This window comes from Stegastes partitus, unplaced genomic scaffold (assembly GCF_000690725.1).
Source record: "Stegastes partitus isolate 25-593 unplaced genomic scaffold, Stegastes_partitus-1.0.2 Scaffold1719, whole genome shotgun sequence".
Classification (NCBI taxonomy): Eukaryota; Metazoa; Chordata; class Actinopteri; family Pomacentridae; genus Stegastes; species Stegastes partitus.
Genome location: NW_007579450.1, coordinates 115,645 through 135,725, shown reverse-complemented (window position 1 = coordinate 135,725; position 20,081 = coordinate 115,645). Strand labels below are relative to the sequence as shown.

At 40.3% G+C, this 20,081-nt stretch overlaps 1 protein-coding gene across 1 annotated transcript in view; it reads left to right on the top strand.

Moving 5' to 3' along the window:
• Positions 1-13,448, top strand: part of LOC103372244 (substance-P receptor-like) — a 20,416-nt gene extending 6,968 nt beyond the window's left edge. Inside the window, exons 3-8 of the mRNA XM_008301827.1 lie at positions 1,451-1,626; positions 4,504-4,698; positions 9,461-9,611; positions 9,773-9,969; positions 10,133-10,229; positions 13,263-13,448. Coding sequence (XP_008300049.1) covers positions 1,451-1,626; positions 4,504-4,698; positions 9,461-9,611; positions 9,773-9,969; positions 10,133-10,229; positions 13,263-13,448 — 1,002 coding nt within the window. The remainder of the gene's footprint in view (positions 1-1,450; positions 1,627-4,503; positions 4,699-9,460; positions 9,612-9,772; positions 9,970-10,132; positions 10,230-13,262) is intronic.
• Positions 13,449-20,081: the final 6,633 nt, after the last annotated feature.

The following is a 20,081-nucleotide window of genomic DNA, read 5'->3' as shown; positions in this document are numbered from 1 at the left end:
GCGAAGCTCTGAATTTACCAGTCCATCTACGTCCCAACCCTCACCTATGGTCACGAACTTTGGGTCGTGACCGAAAGAACGAGATCACGGATACAAGCGGCTGAAATGAGTTTCCTCCGCAGGGTGGCTGGGCTCAGCCTTAGAGATAGGGTGAGGAGCTCAGACATCCGGAGGGAGCTCGGAGTAGAGCCGCTGCTCCTTCGCGTCGAAAGGAGCCAGTTGAGGTGGTATGGACATCTGGTTCGGATGCCCCCGGGGAGGCCTTCTCTGGAGGTTTTCCGAACTCGTCCACCTGGGAGGAGACCCCGGGGCAGATCCAGGACCCGCTGGAGAGATTATATCTCTCGGCTGGCCTGGGAACGCCTCGGGATCCCCCAGGCAGAGCTGGAAAGCGTCGCCGGGGGGAGGGAGGTCTGGGACGACCTGCTCCGCCTGCTGCCCCCGCGACCCGACCCCAGATAAGCGGAAGAGAATGGATGGATGGATGGATGGATGGATCAATAAAACAAACTCAACATTGCTCAGGAATAATGTACAAAGGAACAAGTTTTTGGCGATACATTCAGCATGGTGAAATATCTGTTCACTGTTAATGTGGGAAAAAGTGCGTAGAGGCTGAAAATGTACATAGTTTATTATCTATTTAGCAACACTGTGGACACTTGGAAACATGGTGTTCATGTTGATTCCATTATTTGTGAAATAAATAAATTGAATCTTTTTTTAAAAAATGTTTTGTTTTTTTTTTTTAACTACATTTCATTCACAGATGTGTGTTTAAACCATGCCATGCCCCCCACCCCCACCCCCACCCACCCCACCCTCTTTCCCTTTGTAGAAACACAAAAACAACAACAATATAATTAACAATTCCTCAGATTAAATAAAAGTTAAATACAGGTTGCAAACTAATATTTGGGAAGGAAACCAACCAAGACCAAATGGAACAAGGGGGGAACAAAAAACAAAAACAAGAGAGAGAAAAACCTAATTATGCACACTGCCTACAGCAAACACTGTCACATGCAAACATGTTTACTCAATGTGACATGTGTCTGATGTACCTGTGAGCACATGTATGTGGATTTACCTCCACAGAAACAACTCATGACTGCCTACATCCGATCAAGCTTCCCTCCAGTCCAGTGGAATAGATTTCAGTGCTTTGAAATAAGAGAGGAGACGCTGACAATGTTGGTAACATTTTTCAGTTGAGCCACCGACAGAAAATGTAATCTTCTCCAGTTTCAGAAGTAAGATCAAGTCCTGCAGTCAAGGCAATAATATCTAACTGTGTTAAAATGCAATGAAGACATGTTAAGTTCTCTCTTTCCTGGTCATGGTTGTGCTGATTGTGGAACTTTTTATTGCAATGAAAAACACACCCACAATGAAGAAAAATGCCCTGGGTTAAATATATTTTATTCTGTCATTCTGTCCTCTCCTTCAGGTGAATCTGGCTGTTGCTGAGGCGTCCATGTCGGCATTCAACACAGTGATCAACTTTGTCTATGCCGTTCACAACGAGTGGTACTTTGGTTTGGTTTACTGCCGTTTCCACAATTTCTTCCCCATCGCAGCCATATTTGCAAGCATTTACTCCATGACAGCCATTGCGCTGGACAGGTGTGTGGTGTGTGGGAGCACAGTGTGTGTTTACACAAGCACGCCATTGTAATTTGCAGTCCTGCACAACCCAGGAATCATTATATGACTTCACATGCCTTCAGGCTATGTATGCACAATATGTGTGGCACAATATAGGGGAGGCCTTATTGGATATAAAGGCTCTTTCACAGTTCGCACTTGCATGATTTTCTGGTATATTATGGACAAGACAAAACAAAGCAACATGCTGAAGTTTTGCAGGTCAGGTTTAATCACAAGTGTTAGTATTTTATTTAATTCAATTCAATTTTATTTTATTTGTATAGCACAGTTTACAACATATGTCATCACATAGTGCTTAACATAGTACGGTATAGACCTTACAAATTTAAACAGAGAACCCAACAATCCAAAGTAGCCTTTGGACTCCTTCTGAGCAAGCGGTTGGCAATGGTGGGAAGGAACCAAACCCAGAGCCAATGAAGAGAAGCTAATACAGGAGAAATATGATCTCTCTTACTGGTTCCTATCAGAACCCTGGCTGCAGCATTTTGGATCAGCTGAAGGTTTTCTAGAGAGTTATTGGGACATCCTGATAATAAGGAATTACAATAGTCCAGTCTAGACGTTATAAATGCATGGACTAGTTTCTCAGCATCACTCTGAGACAGGATATTCCTGATTTTTGCAATATTACGTAGATGAAAGAAGGCTGTCCTACAAACTTTTTTTATATGTCTATTGAATGACATGTCCTGGTCAAAAACAACTCCAGGGTCTGTTACAGTGGAAGTGGAGGCCAAGGCAATGCCATCTAGAGTTCTGGTTCGATGTGAGTTTCTGAGGTGTTTAGGGCCAAACACAATAACCTCGCTTTTGTCTAAATTTATATGAAGGAAATTACAGGTCATCTAGGCCTTTATGTCCTTCAGACATGCCTGAAGTCTGACCAACTGACTGGTTTCGTTGGGCTTCATAGATAAATATAAATATAAATGGGTGTCATCTGCTATTTACCATTGAGCACCCACATAACTTATGTCTACGTTACACTGGAATAAATTACTGCAAAAATAAAGCAACATTTATCAGTAGCATGCTGTTTCCAAAATAAGATAAAAAACTACCCATGATACTGTTTAGGAGAGAAAAACAAGAATCAAAATTACTGGCAGGCTGAAAAAGTAGAAACAATTAAATTTTGTGCCATTTTTGGTTATTCTAATGAAATATACACGTGGACCAAATTGTTGGTACCCCTCGGTTAATAAAAGAAAAACCCGTTCCAGGAAAATAAGAAATAGTAAGAAATAACTTGAATCTGACAAAAGTAATAATAAATAAAAATTCTATAAAAATTAACCAATGAAAATCAGACATTGCTTTTGAACCATGGTTTAACAGAATTCTTTTAAAAAATAAACTCATGAAACAGCCTGGACAAAAAATTATGCTACCCCTAGAAAAGATTGAAAATAATGTGACCATAGGGACATGTTCAATCAAGGTGTGTCCTCCAATTAGCATCACAGGTGTCTACAAACTTGTAATCAGTCAGTCGGCCTACTTATAGGGTTACAAGTAGTCACTGTGCTGTTTGGTGACATGGTGTATGCCACACTAAACATGGACCAGAGGAATTGAAGGAGAGAGTTGTCTCAGGAGATTAGAAAGAAAATTATAGACAAGCATGTTATAGACTGGTGACCTGCTCAGGGTGTCCCCTGCCTTTGCCCTGAGTCGGCTGGGATAGGCTCCAGCCCCCCCATTACTATAGTGAGAATTAAGCAGTGAATGGATAATATTATTGTGCATCCCTCATAGTTATCCATCCATCCATTATTTATACATACATCTATGTCTATAAGCCTGAGAACCCTGAGAGAACCCACTGCACAGGAGAACATGCAAACTCCACGCAGAAGAATCCCAGGCGTCCTAACCAGGACGTGAACTGGGCATCTTGTAGCTGCGAGGCGACGGTGCTAACCACTGACCCACCATTTCCAAAATTATGTATTGGAAGCACTAAAATACAATAAAAACATTTTTTTAAAAAGTAGACGTATGTACATCTTAAGTACTCTATTGTTGAATTATTGCTTTAGACATACAGGCATCTTGTATCATCAATATACATTTGGCTCGGCTTGTGACAAACCAAACAACTGGAAAATTCAACAAACTGTGATGTATTTGACTGGTGGATTGATAGGCTTCTTTGTTCCATTGCTGCAGTAAACAGCATCTCCCAATGACATATCTACTCATGTAGTTAACATATAGTACAGCTGAGGCTATTAGCTTTGCAGATTTTTGGTCGCTTTTATCTCAGATCTTCTCATAACTTGAAATTTACATAAGAAATGTAACCTCATCCATAGAAAACATTTTTTGTCTTCATCTTTTGGTCAAACGTTCTATATGAACTCGCACATATAAGTGCAAGCAATAATCATGCATGACATGACTGTTTTATGGTGAAACATGTCAGCATGCAGATTAGAACATTGTGAAAAGGTTTATGTTATTAATTTAATAACATAGAGCTGACCACCCAAATGTACATTTTCCGAATATCATTAAATGAAGCACAATGCTGCATTACAAATGTGTAATATGGCATCAAAAAAGAGGTAGCAAAGTGTTAACTGCCTGCTTAATGCAAGTCTCAGCTCAAGTCTGTGTTGGATGGTTTTCTCTCTGCATTGAGGTAAATAAAAGTGAAAGAATGTATTGTTTTAGAAAACAGTTAAAGTGATGTAAAAGATTTCGCGTTTTTATAACTGATCTGCATGCAAAATCCTCTTATATTAGGAGAAATATTAATGCATTTTTAAGCAGACAATGTCAGTACGTGTTCACATGTTCTGTGTGTGTGTGTGTGTGTATTAGATACATGGCTATTATCCACCCACTGCAGCAGAGGCTGTCCTCCACGCAGACCCGGGTGGTGATCACTGTGATCTGGATGCTGGCTCTGCTGCTGGCCTTCCCTCAGTACCACTTTTCGTCCACAGCCCTGCTGCCTGGACGCACGGTCTGCTACATCGACTGGCCCGAAAACACTACTGTGGACTTCAAGAAAATGTGAGTACATGTGGGGAACAGAGCAGAATATAACACCCCTGCAGACTTGCACCCCCCTGCAGACCTGCACCTGGTGTTGTTATCCCATCAAAGTTTTTCTCAGGGGTCAATCCATCATAGTGTCACCACCTGACTCCAACAGAACCAGCAGTTGTTGTTTTTTTTTGTTTTTTAAATTGCAACAAATTCTGCATATTTCATGAAGCTACACAAATGAGGACCTTCATACTATGAATATTCTCACCTACAGGCCCTCATCCACAGGGACTCACCAGAAATTGATGCTTTCTGTTACCTTTTCCAGCATATTTGAGCTCTTATACCTTCATAAGTGCAGCAGAGACACAGAAAGTTTTACAATCTAAAGACAGTTTTCTCTATAACCAAATTTGAGCATTAAACCTACTTTCAGCATTATTATCATGAGCTATATCATAGTTTCAACAGCAAAACATCACTAGTTTAACCCTATTCAGTTTGAAGTGTTCAGTGTTTGTTTGAGTGTCTTTCAGATTCGCCTCTGATAGTGTTCAGTTCTTGATCTGTCAGTTTGTTCTGTGGGTATATTTCTGTCCTCAGACTGTGAACAACAGTGATGATGTGTAATTTCCAACACTTGTCTTTACTAGGAGGCAAGAAAATGATGGTACAGGAATTATCCATCCATCCATTATCTATACACTGCTTAATCATCACTAGGGTCGCGGGGGGGCTGGTGCCTATCCCAGCTGATTTAGGGCGAAGGCAGGGAACACCCTGGACAGGTCGCCAGTCTATCACAGGGCCACACTTAGAGACAGACAACCAAGCACACTCACATTCTACAGGAATTATCACGCTTTTAATTAATTTAGGAGTACTTAGTCAGTGTTACAATAAACCTATATTAGAAAACAGTTTGGACACAGACAGAATCGTGGTTAGAAACTGAGCCTGGTTTCAAAATGAAGGTGTTGATGGTTGTTGTTGCTGGCTGCTAAAAAGTCTTCACAGACTTTCAAAGGATGAACATTCACATCAGGAATGACAATCTTCCATCTGTAATTTTCAAGTGGTGCTAAAGCTAAGCTCGCAACTTCCACCGTTATCTGAAAAAAATCCTTTGAAAGAATTTTGCAAATTCTTACCATCCTGAAACATCCTGCTGAAGTCTGAACTGTGCAGCGCCTGATTCTTCCATACTTAACCCTATTCGGGACTTTCATGTTGCCATATGTAGAAGGTCTTTCGGGGTCCATTGGACCCCAAAAAGGAATATATGCAAAATATGTGTTGGTATGCATTATAGACTTTTATACTATGTTAAATAAATTTTCTGATAAGTTGACATAATTTTGGTTCCAAATGCATGACAAATATTCCTCTTTTTATATTAATAACAATGATTAAAAACACCTAAAAAAAACCCAGCAAAAATAATTTAAAAAAAACAAAAAACAATATGTCACCTAAACCAAAAGACCCCAAAAATCCTGAATAGGCTTAAAGTCGCTCTCGCTCCAGCCATAAAGATGCAATGTAAGAAATTTACATTATTGAAAAGCCAGTATTCTACTGTAAGTGAACCTGAGGCCACAAATCCAACCAGTAGGAGTCATATTAATTATGCATACTTTATGTAAGTTGCTCCTGAAACAGGCTGCTGGAGGACAGACAAGGAATCTAGGCTGTAAAGAAAGATGGATAATAAAGGAAGCTAAACAACTTCTGGCGTGGAAAAAATGTCACAGATAAAATAGACTCAATATTTCAAAAAATGAGTCAAAAGGAGCTGTAGTATGAGATCTTTGAATTCTGCAGCTTTCAGAGTGTTTCTGGAGTCCAGCTTAGCTGAGTATAAAGATGGAAACAGCTCTGCCAAAACCCTAAATCTAGAAACGTATTTACACAACTCACTCAAATATATAGTAGCAAGATAAACACTCTATTTAATTGACTTACATAAAACTTTTACATTTCAAACATGATCTTGATGAGCTTGGTTGCCAGTAATAATATTTCTGGCAACTGCATCAATTTAATATTGTGTGTAAATTTAACAAAAAAATTCTTGTTTAATGTTATCAGAATTTAAATATTGTGTTCAAATACACAACTGCAGTTCCGATAAGAAGTTAACGAGCCTACATTTTGTTGTTAAGTGAATTAATTTCTTAAGCGCTACTACAAGACCAAATACCTAAAAAAAAAAAAAAAAAAAAACTATTAAAGAAAATCTAATTGGATCAACTCAATTTGTTAAACCTTTGTCAATTCAAATACTTAGTAACATAATCTTCAATAATCCCCTTTAAATAATAAGAGAATACTAGTTGGAGCAACTTAATGTTGTATGTAATCAACTTAAAACCTGTTTTTTTGTTTGCTGCCAGTCATAAAGTAAGTTGCTATGAAAAACACCTTTGATTGAAGAGGCTTCATGTTGGTTGCTGGTTGAACATTATTTATTAGAAGTTGTCATAACTCAAAAAGATTGATCCAAATTGTTGTGTTATTTTTTTTGTTGAGCCTAAACTTTTCTTTTGACTGAGTAAATGGTCTGCACTTATATTGCGCTTCTATCCAAAGCACTTTATAATGTGTTTCTCATTCACTCATTCACACACATATTCATACACCAATGGAAACAGAGCTGCCATGCAAGGTGCTGCCTGCCACTAGGAACAACTTCGAATGTGGAGGGGTGGGGATCGAACCGCCAACCTTGTGATTGGAGGACAACCTGCTCTACCACCTGAGCCACAGCCACAGGTCTATTTTTACAGCATCTACACTCACCGGCCACTTTATTAGGTACACCTGTCCAACTCATAGACTGTATGAAAGATGGACGTAGCAACTGGCCCTGAAAAATGGAGCCAACCCGGAAGTGTCAAAAACCTGCAATATCACTACGTCCGCTAGTCCTGGCTCCAAAAAGCCATGGCTCCCATAGAAATAAATCGGAAAAGAAGTGATCACAGAATTCTACACAACTTCTACTGCCATGCAGTGACAGCCTACGCATAGGCCAGCGCAGTGAGAGATTGCGCAATCCAAGTGAGGTAGCAGCGAGCTCAGCCTTACTTGGATTGCGCAGTTCCTCGCTCCTCCTTTAGGCGACCAGTATAACAATTTCACCCAGTCAGTGAACCCCATACTAATTTTATACTTTTCCATAGCATTGAAGAGGAATGACCATTCAACTCTATCAAAGTTTTTAGCGAGTCAAGAGACACCACCATCCCCTTTATTTTTTTTTTATGTGCTAGCTGTATTACATTTAGAAGTCTCCTGATGTTATTAAAAGAATTCCTCCCTTTAATGAACCTTGTTTGATCAGGTTTTACTAATAGTAATACCAGTTCTTCAAGCCTCAAGGTCAAGACTGTGGCTAAGACCTTTGCATCCACATTAATGAGCAATACAGGCTTATATGACCCAGGATCTTCGGGGTCTTTATTCTTCTTCAGAATCAAACAAATATTGGCCAATGACAATGATTCTAGTAAATGGTGAGAAGTGTTAAAACTGTAGTTGTAGGTCTTGCCTGGGTGGGGAATAAGCCTGTCTTTAAAAGCCATAAACCATTCCACAGGATACCCGTCTGGGCCCGGGGCCTTTCCACTGCGCATTAGGGTAATTGCCTTTAAAATTTCTTTCTCCTCAATGGGTCTCCCTAGAGACTTTTACTGTTCTTCTGTTTATGTTGGTAATTTAACTTTGGAAAAAAAATTATCAAGGTCTTCTCTGGTGCTTTTATTTTCAGATTTATATAGTGACTTATAGAATGATACAAAGACAGAGCAAACAGTTTTCTCTACTTTTCCCTTCAGAATCTCTAATCCCTGCTATAGTATTATAAGTTTGTTTCTGGTTGAGCAGTCGTGCCAAATTTTTACTAGGTTTGTTCCCATATTCATACACACATTTTTGATAAAATACGGATCTAGAAGCTTTCTCATTAAGGACTGAATTTAGCTCTGCTCTTAATGCTTGTGTTTTAATAAAAATTTGTCTTAATTGGATTGGATTTATGAGCCAGCTCTGCCTCCTTTAAGTCTTTTTCCAATTTATTTTGCTTCATCATCAATGTTCTTTTTCAATGTGACATATACGATATGGTGAATCCTCTAATGTAGGCTTTTGCAGATTCCCAGAGAAACTCAGGGTTCATTTCGCCATTGTCATTTATTTAAAAAAAAAAAATCGAGTTCTGCCTCCATTTTCTGTTTTAAGTCTTTGTCATTAAGAATGTATGATGGAAAGCGCCATCTCCATGTATTAGCTGTAGCGTCACCTATGTTGTCTTCTAAATAAATCAAGGCGTGGTCGCTGATATGGATGGATCCTTGTTTTTTTGTCTGTTTAAAGTTCAAATTTTTGTTTATTGTGTTTTTAGAAGATTGTGGTTTTATTTTATGGCTTCAGTTTTGTTTTGTTTTTTAAAATATCGTTTTTACATTGGTTTAATATTTTTGTTTTTGTTTTGTGCTTTCAGTTGTCATTTGTTTTTTGTTGAAACACTGTGTTTACGTTTTGTTTTCGGATTTTGGTTTTATTACATTTTGTAAAACCTTCTGATATTTTCTGAAATGTTGTTGTATTTGTCATTTTCCTAGTGTGTTTTGTCCAGTATTTCTGTGTTTCGTACCTCAGTGGTGTGTCCAGTATTTAATTCATCATGGACGACACATGTTTAGCTGAACAATGAACCAGCGGTTTTCAAACAGTAAAAACATTTTCATCTCTGTCTCCTCTTGTCATGTACTCATTTTTGTAGCTACTACGTGTGTGTGGCACTGCTGATCTACTTCTTGCCGCTTTGCATCATGGGATGGGCGTACACGACGGTGGGTGTCACCCTCTGGGCGAGTGCGATTCCCGGAGATTCGTCTGAACACTACAAAGAGCAGCTTATCGCCAAACGCAAGGTGATGCAAACACAGACACAACTTAGGTCTTCCCTGTAAGCCCTCGGCTGAGCACTGCCACCAAACGTTCTCATTAAATTTAATGGCTTTTTAATCCCTCACATGAAAACAAAAAAAAGATTAGTTTTAAACCCCCGTCTCCTGGTGTTTTTCCGTGGCAGGTGGTGAAGATGATGATCGTGGTGGTGTGTACGTTCGCTGTCTGCTGGCTGCCCTATCACATCTACTTCCTGCTGCACCAGTTCTTCCCCGAGCTGTTTGAGCAGCGCTACATCCAGCAGGTGTACCTGGCCATCATGTGGCTGGCCATGAGCTCCACCATGTACAACCCCATCATCTACTACTGCCTCAACAGCAGGTCCAAATGCTTTCCTGTCAAAATGGCTAGCTGTGTGTCAGCGTGGGTGTTAATTTGTCATTTGTGTAGGCGATCTGCTCATACATAATCTGTATTTGTGTCTATAATCCTGTCTTCTTGTTTAATCCATCCCACTGTGAAATATCCGTCTCCCACTCGGCAGGTTCAGAGCAGGTTTCCAGCAGGTGTTTTGTTGCTGTGCTCCAACTGCCGCCAAAGAGGAGCTGGAGCTCAAATCACCCCGATACCTGCAGACACAGGTGTGTGGTGTGTGACGAAGACTGAGAGGTTCGGCTTGTTTTTTGTTTTTTTTGCAATATTATTTTGTGAGAGACAGTTAGGAATTAAAATCCAATCATAGATTAGCAATGGTCCTTGATGCTGGCAAAAAAACAAAAACAAATCTTGTCCTCCAGGAAATAGTCACATCCCTGCAGTCTAACATGACAGCTTTTGCCAGCTGTATAAATGAAAGCATTACAGTCTTAACCCTCTGAACTCCAAACAGGTTCTGAGACATTTGTGACAAATAATTTTTAAAAAATAGTGTCAGAGACTGCTTTGAGTTCTGTGTGACAGACTTGACTGATAAATGTTTACCCCTCCAAATTTACCATGAGACCAGTCAGTAGTACAAACCTGTACGTGCCTGTGTACCTGACTCAGATCATCTGCTGCTGATACCAGCTTTTGTATGGACTCCAGACTTCCAATACATGCTGAACTGCGGCTGTATGCTGAAGAACACCAAAGAGACTAACTGTGATTCATGCTAAATTTGTGTACATTCTAAAATACTTGACTTCAGCAAGGGTTCGCCGAGTGTCCATATTTCTCACACATTTAAGGACCCATAAAATACAGAGTTAAGAAAATATTGACCTGTTTTAGTTTGACAACTTTGTGATTGATTTTAGTGTGGATAAGCAGACATTTGGAAAACAATGACTCCACATGCAGTCGTAACTGTCACTACGTGTCTGTAGGGTCCCAGCTCTACCAGAGTATGAGGGAAAGAGCATAAAACAAATAGAAGAAATACGAACCAAACATGGCTGTCAGAGTTCCAACTTGTGCCCAATGAAACTGTCCCATAATAAAGGAGACATGAAAGTCACATTGGTTTTTGGTCAAATCTGAGTGAAATTATTGCTATTGTTTGAATATTCTCTGCAATGAACACCAATAAACCAAGAAGCTCATCCATTTTCTAATCTGCTTTCTATTAGCTGAAGTACCTGTAGTGTAAAACAGGCACATCAGGGTCAAACATAAAAACATATTAATGCATTTTTTGCATCACCAGATGAATACATGTAGGTTCTCATGGCAACATGCCAGATATCTTCTATTTTTGCATATTTCTCACACTTAAATGTTCCAGATTACCAAACTAATATTCATATTTATTTAATATTAATATTAAAGATAACACAAAGTGCAGTTTTTACGTGACCTGTATCACCCTTGTGAATAAGTAATTGCACCCCCAAATCTAATAACTGCTTGGTTCACCCTTTGCAGCAACAACTGTAGTTAAATGTTTTCAATAGCTTGTGATCAGTCTTTTACATGGACATGGAGGAATTTTGGTCATCTCTTCTCTGCAAAATAGTTTTAATTCGGCCACATCAGATGGTTTTCCAGCATGAAGTGCCCTTTCAAGGTCTTGTCACAACATCTTAATTGGATTCAAGTCCGGACTTTGACTCGGCCACGAGAAAGCCTTAATTAAGTTCTTTTTGAGTCGTTCAGAGGTGGACTTCCTTGTGTGCTTTAGGTCATTGGTATGCTGCATAACCCATCTGTGCTTAAACTTCTTAAAGGTCATGAACTGATGGACGGACATTCTCCAGGAGGATTTTCTGATAGAAAGCAGAATTCATGGCTTTATCACTTAGGACAAGTCGTCCAGGTCTTCAAACCATCCCACTACCACCACCACGTTTCACCTTTGGTATCATGTTCTTCTTGTGGAATGCAGTGTTAGCTTTACGCCAGATGTAACAGGACACGTCTTCCACAATGTTCCACCTTTGACTCATCAGTCCAAAGGATGTTCTCCCAAATGTCTTGGGGCTCGTTCCGATATTTTTTGTAAATGCCAGACAATCCTTTGTGTTGTTTTTGGTCAGGAGGGGTCATGCATTGCAACTCTCTCATGGATCCATTTTTGGCCAGTGTCTTCCTAATTGTGGATTATGTACACTGATCTTTACTGAGGCCACTGAGGCCTACATTCATTTAAAACTACATTTTCTTGGGGGGTGATGATATGAAACATTTACATGTGACAAATGTGCAAAAATGGAAGATATCTGTATACTTTTTCACAGCACTGTAGTTTTGTAATGGTACTACACGGCTTTGTTTAGCAAGAGATTTGCATATACATGTTCCCTCAACTGAGAATCTGTATCACTCAGAGAGAATAAATTGATATAGGAGTGGTACAGCTGATTTTATCCCAAACTCTGAACAGAATTTCCTCTAGAGCAGGTTTAGCTGAGCAGCATCAGTTACCATGGTGACCTAGCAGATCAAAATAGAGCCACTCTTGTGTCACTGAAAACTCAGACTTTACACTCACATACCTAATCACCTAATCATCTCTCTTCGTAGTTCACCTCTCTCATGTACCACACATCAGCTGGACGGGTTCTTGGGCAGTCTGTTGACGAGGCTGGTTTCACTCTGTTAATGATGTTCTTCATATTTTTGGATGGTCAAAGCCTGGTGTAAGGCCACTGAATGCAAAACGTCAAGGAGCACAGCAAGAAAGCTTAAAAAGAGAGGAACTATGTAATTCCTCCATGAGTTTAGTTAGTAGGGTAAGAACAGAGAAGAGCTGCGACTCAACCAACAAAGGACATACACAAGTAGACTTCTACACAGTGGTTTATATGACTTGTGGCATTGAATACTGACACAGGTGGAAAAGACACCAAAGGATAGTCGTGTATATTTTTCACATTTTGACAAAACAGCCATTGTTGATGCCCTGGTAAGAACAAATTGGCATGAGTGAAAAGTTGTAGGTAATAAAACTAAAACAGTGATGCAAGACACTACAATGTCCATAGAAGAGGAACTACAGCAAAAGATGGGGCTTAGTTTTATGGGTTGAACTGGGTTGGAACTGAGATCTGTTCTTTCAATACTCCATGACCTTTGAGTCAAAACACCCACATGTCTGTACATACAGTACAGAAGCAACACGAGTAAATGCGGTTGTTATAAGTTTAACTGTCTATGAGCGCAGCAACCTAAAATCTAGCTTTCTTTATTTTCAGGTGAGCATATATCGAGCCACTCGGATAGAGACCGCCGTTTTCCCGGCCGTCCATCCTGCAACATCTGAGCAAACTGAAGCAGAGCTGCCATCCGTCGCCGATCACAGCCAGCCTCATGTGGAGGTCATATCCAACGGCACAGGCTCAGAGACGCTTTCCAAGAGCCCTCACAGTACCTCACAGTAGAGCCAATGTTCTGAACACAAAGTGCTGACACGCAGATGCAACCTGGCACTGGTGAGGGAGTTTGGTACGCAGATAGTGAAGAAATCTATACTGCTTTTATACAGATTAAGTTGCATAATTTAGCCATGATGTTCTATTCGAACCACTTCACCAAGCAGATTCCCACATCGGTGGGAGGATGGAGGAACATCTTGAGAACAAACATTAGTGTGTGACAGATGCCGTATGAACACGTCACTTCATCACTCAGCATGTGCACAGCTCTGACTCCTGACCTGCAGCATTGTCGGGCTGGCTGCGGAAAGTGTGAGCGTCGTCTTCCCCTGACAACATTGTCACATCGAGCGTGTGTTGTGTGGAAACAGGACAGCTTGGAGAGAGTGTATCTGTGTGCAGAACTCACACCTGTTGGCCAGGATTAGCCCCTTGTTTTGACAATGTGTGGAGCAGGGTTAAGTCTGCAGCAGCTGGGTCACAGGCCAGCTAAATATAGAGGACGGCACGGGGAACATGAGACACATATAGAAAGACGAATAACGTGCTGAAGGAAAGAAAAGGATGGGACAACATTAGAAGGTGAAATGCATCTCTGTTTACTCGCTGAGGATTGATGCTATTTCAGACTCGCAGACAGCAGCTGTACAAAACCAGTCAAAGAATGTCCTCATCCAGTTAATTAGAATGGTGCTCTCCTCCGTCTCTTCTTATGTGAGTGTTGCAGAGCTTCAAACAAACACGTCAGGACCAAATACTTTGATGTCATGTGTTTAAAGGACATCTTGTCATTGATTAGCATGTACAGTTGAAACCAGAAGTTTACATACACTGTATAAAAAGACACACAACCTGTCTGACATTAAATCAGAGTAAACCTTTCCTGTTTAGGTCAGTTAGGATTACCAAAAATATTTCTATTTGCTAAATGCCAGAATAATGAGAGAGAGAATTCTTTTAGAAATATTTTTTTTAACTTTCTTCAAAGTCAGAAGTTTACGTACACTAAGATTACTATGCCTTCAAACTATTTGGGAAAGTCCAGATGATGATCTCATGGCATTGAAAGCTTTTTATGGGTTAATTGAAAACATTGAGGTAATTGAAGGCACACCTGTGGATGTACTTTACGGCACACCTCAAACACATTGCTTTCTTTTTTGACAACATGGAAAATCTAAAGAAATATCGGGCAGAGAATTGTGGACATCCACAAGTCTGGTTCATCCTCGGGTACAATGTCCAGATGCCTGAAGATTCCACATTCATCTGTTCAAACAATTATATGCAGGTATAAACACAATGGGAATGTCCAGCCATCATACCGCTCAGGAAGGAGACAGGTTCTGTGTCCCAGAGATTAAGTGTTTTGGTGCAAAATCAACCCCAGAACAAAAGCAAAAGATCTTGTGAAGATGCTGCTGAAGCTAGTAAGAGAGTGTCATTATCCACAGTGAAACGAGTCCTGTGCCGACATGGGCTGAAAGGCTACTCAGAGACATTACTTCAAAAGCAACATCTAAAAAAAGCCAGATTACATTTTGCTAATCCACACAGGGACAAAGACCTTAATTTTTGAATACATGTCCTGTGGTCTGATGAAACTAAAACTGAACTGTTTGGCCATAATGACCATCGTTACATTTGGAGTAAAAAGGGGAAGCTTGCAGGCCTGAGAACACCATCCCATGTGTGAAGTACGGGGGTGGCAGCATCATGTTGTGAGGGTGTTTTGCTGCAGGAGGGACTGGTACACTTCACAAAATAGATGGCATCAGGAGGAAAGAACACAATGTGGAAATGTTGAAGCAACATCTCGAGACAGGAAGTTAAAGCCTAGGCACAAATGGGTCTTCCAAATGACCAATGGCCCTAAGCATACCGCCAGATTAGTTACAAAGAGACTTAAGAACAACAAAGTCAATGTTTTGGAGTGGCCATCATAAAGTCCTGATCTCAATCCTGTAGAAAATGTGTGGACAGAGCTGAAAAGGCGTGTGCGAGCAAGGTGGCCAACAAACCAGACTTAGTTACACCAGTTCTGTCAGGAGAAATAGGCCAGAATTCCAGCACACAATTGTGAGAAGTTTGTGGAAGGAATCCCAATTTGAACCAAGTCATATGGTTTAAAGACAATGCTACCAAATACTAAAGAAATGTATGTAAACTTCTGACTTTGAAGAAAGTAATGGTTTTTTTTGTTTTTTTTCTATCTCTCATTATTCTGGCATTTACCAAATAGAAATCATTCGGGTAATCCTAGCTGACCTAAAACAGGAAAAGTTTAGTCTTATTTAGTGTCAGACAGTGAGAGGGGGAAAAAAGGTTTTATGCCTTTTTATAGTGTATGTAAACTTCTGGTTTCAACTGTAATTGTCAAGCTAATTTTCAAGTACTTTTTTTGTTTGTTTCCTAGATGAAGACATAAATTCTTTCTTTATTTAGAGGATCGTTCTTCAGGCACTTTATGCAGTTCCGTAAAGTATGAAAGCTTCTTCATCTCTGTTGGAGTTACTTGGTTTGCTGGCAGGTTATCGTGTAAAATTAGAGCTGCAACTGACAATTACTTTAATCATCAGAACTTCATTTGGTCTAAAACATCAGAAAACAGTGAGAAATGTCCATCACAGTTTCTCAAATCTCTCAAAGCTGGCATCTTTTCAGCTGTTGTTCTGTCAGACCAGACCTGTCCAGAACTCATTATCCGACTATTAAATCCTGGTATCAAAATAGAACTGTACGTGATATCACGGAATTGCATATAAATTTTGAATGTTATTTTGTCATTTTCTAAGGTATTCACGTGTCATTTCGACATTTTTAAACTTTTTGTGTTTCATGTCAGTGTTTTGTAAGCTTTTCATAGTTGATTTCTATACATTTCAAGCAATTTGTGTGTCAATTCTATGCTTTTTAAGCCTTTTGCGTGTCATTTTAAGGCATAAACAATAACAGATGATCAGGGTGGGGGGACCATCCTTCATTTGTTGCAGCTACACAGGGTGCACTATTCCAGTAGCACACCGAGTGACTTTCTATGATAGAAGTCTGTAGAACCAGGTAGGGCAACAATTAACTACCTTGAAAATGGTTCCTTGAAGAATCTATTTTTGTTAAGGTTCTTTGAGGCACCTTTGGGGGTTCTTTAAAAACAAACAAACCAAAAATTCTTCTGTGGCATCAATGCAAAGAACCATTTGTTTGGTCCTAGTTAACATCTTTCTTTTTCTCTAGGGAAAGATTTTATGACAGCAGCTCATCTGTTCTCCATTTCCATTTGTAACTTTTAGCAGTAGCAATTTTTTAAGGAAATTACGAAGAAAAATTCTAGGAAATTAGCTGGAAAATGCGATATCTATAACAGAAAGCATTATTTCATCTTTTTACTTCCAGTCTACACTGGATATGGGAATCTGCTACTTGTGTCTACATTCTGTCCAAGTGTTGTTTTGTAATGGAATGAACAGTGCAGTGAGCTGCTATCAACACAGTGGCACTACTTCAGTTCTCCTGCACAGATCTGTAATCAGTGTGTCAGAATGTGTTGGTGTTTGTATTTTATAATGTGTTTCTAAAAGTATGATGTAACACAAACTGTCTGAGTGGCCATTCATCACGTGTATGATCCTTAGAACAAGAAGTAGAGACACATCTGGTCGATTATACACAGTGCAGCTTTGCACTACAGACTTATTAATGTGTTTTTTTTTTTTTTTTTTAATCCTAATTTTATTATCAATAAAACATATTGACCATATGTAAGTTTGGTATGCAACAATGCTTGTTGATAAATCAGATTCTAGATTAAGAAAGTAAAAATCTGTGTGATTACCTGCATCTTTGTGCGATGAGAGATTCTTTTCACCACACAAACTATCCCAGCACCTCCTAAGACACACAGTAAGACAGTAATTTTACACCATAGATGGTCTTTTTAATACTTTCTTTAAAAATTCTATTTCTGTTTTATTTATGTTTAAAATAAATAAAGTTTGTTTTATGACCAAATCCGCCTTCACAATGAATAGAAACAATGAAAAGATGTACTGGAGTTTGCATTTTTTTGTCAAGCTCGGAAACATTATTTTATTTATATCAAAGTGTGCAAACGGGGTCACGTGATGCATTCGGACTGAGAGGATCGCTTTTGCCGACCTCCCGCTCCCTCAACCGATAAACTATATTTTTGACGGGCTTAACTTGATATATTGCGCTCACTTTTGTTGGTGAACATGTCCGGCGCTAAAGGGAATATGAACCCACGTGAGGCACCGCGCAGAGCACGTCCAGAAGCCAAAAAGCTACAGGCGGCTAACACGGAGGCTAGCATGGATGATGGCGACAGCATGTCCTTTGAGGAAAACTTGGCTAACACAGTTTCTGCGACTGTTACTGAAAAGCTTGGTGCTCTCATGGAGAAGAAGTTTACCGAGCTGCATTCTGTCCTTGACAAACTAAGCAGCCGAGTCGAGGACAACACAAAGCGAATAGCTGAGACTGAGAATCGCATTTCTGATGGCGAAGACCGCACAACCACTTTGGAGAAGAAGCTAGCTGAACTTGAACAAAAGTTCAAGATCTTAACCGACCGGGCCGAGGACAACGAAAACAGAAGCCGCAGAGATAACATTCGCATCCTGGGTCTCAGGGAAGGGACGGAGGGGAATCAACCTGTAGATTTTTTCGCGACCTGGCTTCCCGACGTGTTGGGGCTGGAGACCAAACGAGGCACGATGAAAATCGACCGGGCGCACAGAGCCTTAGGCCCGCGGAAGGAAAATTATAATCGCCCCATTATTATTAAGTTGCACAATTTTAGCGACAAGCAGCGGATCCTTGCTGCTGTTCGGAAGAAAGGTGAGATCTCCTACCAGGGCGACAAGATCTACATCCGCCAGGACCTGTCAACCCAGGTGAGGGAAGCCCGGCGCCAGTTCAACGGGGTATGTGAACGCCTCATTCAGAGAGGATTACGGTTCCAGATGCGCTACCCGGCCAGTTTATGCTTCACCTTCAACGGGGAGGAACGCTGCTTCAAAAGCCCACGGGAAGCAGAGGAATTCCTGAGCAAGAACGGTTAATTCTGAGCGTGGAATAAGGATTACTTTTCTCTCTCTTTTTCTGCACCGGTAACACCGCAGCCTCGGACTTTGGCCGACTGGAAGATGAAGAGCGATTAACTGCGGCTTGTGTATGTCATAGGGACAGCATTCCGGGAGATGGATACCAGGCCATGTATTTATTATTATGATTCTTTTGTTTTATTTTCCTGTCCTACAACATACCCGAACCGAAGGTGTAGATGAGACCCGATGTAACTGGACGGAACGTTTGAGCGAGGCACTACACCCTGATTTGGTACAGGTATCCATCGTTAATTGTTAACTTTTAAATTTCTGATTTTCCCCTCATTTTATGTTATTTTCACTTAAACATTCTGCATCTACAAAGTATGCTGATGGTCTGGCCTTGTTTAACACCTGTTGCTGCTGCCAGTGTGATCTCTACTCCTTTTTATTCCTCATTGTTTATTGATTTATTGATTATTTGCTGGCCTTTTTCCCTGACTCTCAGTGATTTTTATTTGCCGTGAGACTATGGTTTAATCACCTCAATCGGTTGGTAGGGGGGCGGGAGGGGTGCAGAGAATGAACACCGGCGCGGGGATGCATGTGGACGCTCACGCGGCTGATGTGGTTTTCTCTCTTACAGGTGGGAGGTTACCTCTCTGCTTCACCTGCCCTAGAACTCTTAGCACCTTTGTAAGGTTGTTCTTTGTTCCTGTTTTGTTGTTTGGTGGGCTCTGCTTTATCCAGTGTTCTGAGCCACTATTTGGGGAGGGGTTTTCACAGACAGTCTTATTTGTTGTGTTATTTTTATTTTTACAGTGTATGTTTAGTCCCAGTCCTTTACTGACTACCAGATCAGTTGCTGTCTTTTTCTTTCATATTTTATGTTTCTTCTTTTAAGCATAGAATATTTCCAGGGATATGAAGGACTTGGTTTTACATGAGTGACCTTAAGGTTGTTTCACTTAATGTGAAGGGTATTAACCATGTCATCAAATGCCAGAAAATCTTGTCTTTCCTTAAAAAAGAAAAATGCTAAATAGCCTTTCTCCAAGAAACCCACCTTTCAGATCTGGAACATATAAAACTGAGGAGAAGCTGGGTAGGCCAGGTATTCTACTCTTCTTTTAATCGGAAGAGTAGAGGGGTTGCAATTCTCTTACATCGCTCCCTGCCTTTTACTCTTGATAAAACTATATCGGATAAAGAGGGACGTTATGTACTCTTGTCTGGTTACCTCTATGGAGAACATGTAGTTTTCGGGTGTATCTATGCCCCAACAATATATGAAAGCTCTTTTATTCCACAGCTTATTTCAGATTTGGCAACATTTTCTTCTGCATACTTACTTCTAGGAGGCGACTTTAATTGCACACTTAACCCAAATGTTGACATGTCTCCCCCCAAATCCACTCCCTCCAAGAAGGGTGCAAAAATGAATGAACTATGTAAAGATTTAGCTTTGTATGATGCTTGGAGGGTGCTCCACCCCCTGGATAGAGACTATACATTCTTCTCAATCCCCCACCAGGTCTTCTCCAGAATAGACTATTATTTATCTTCAAGAACA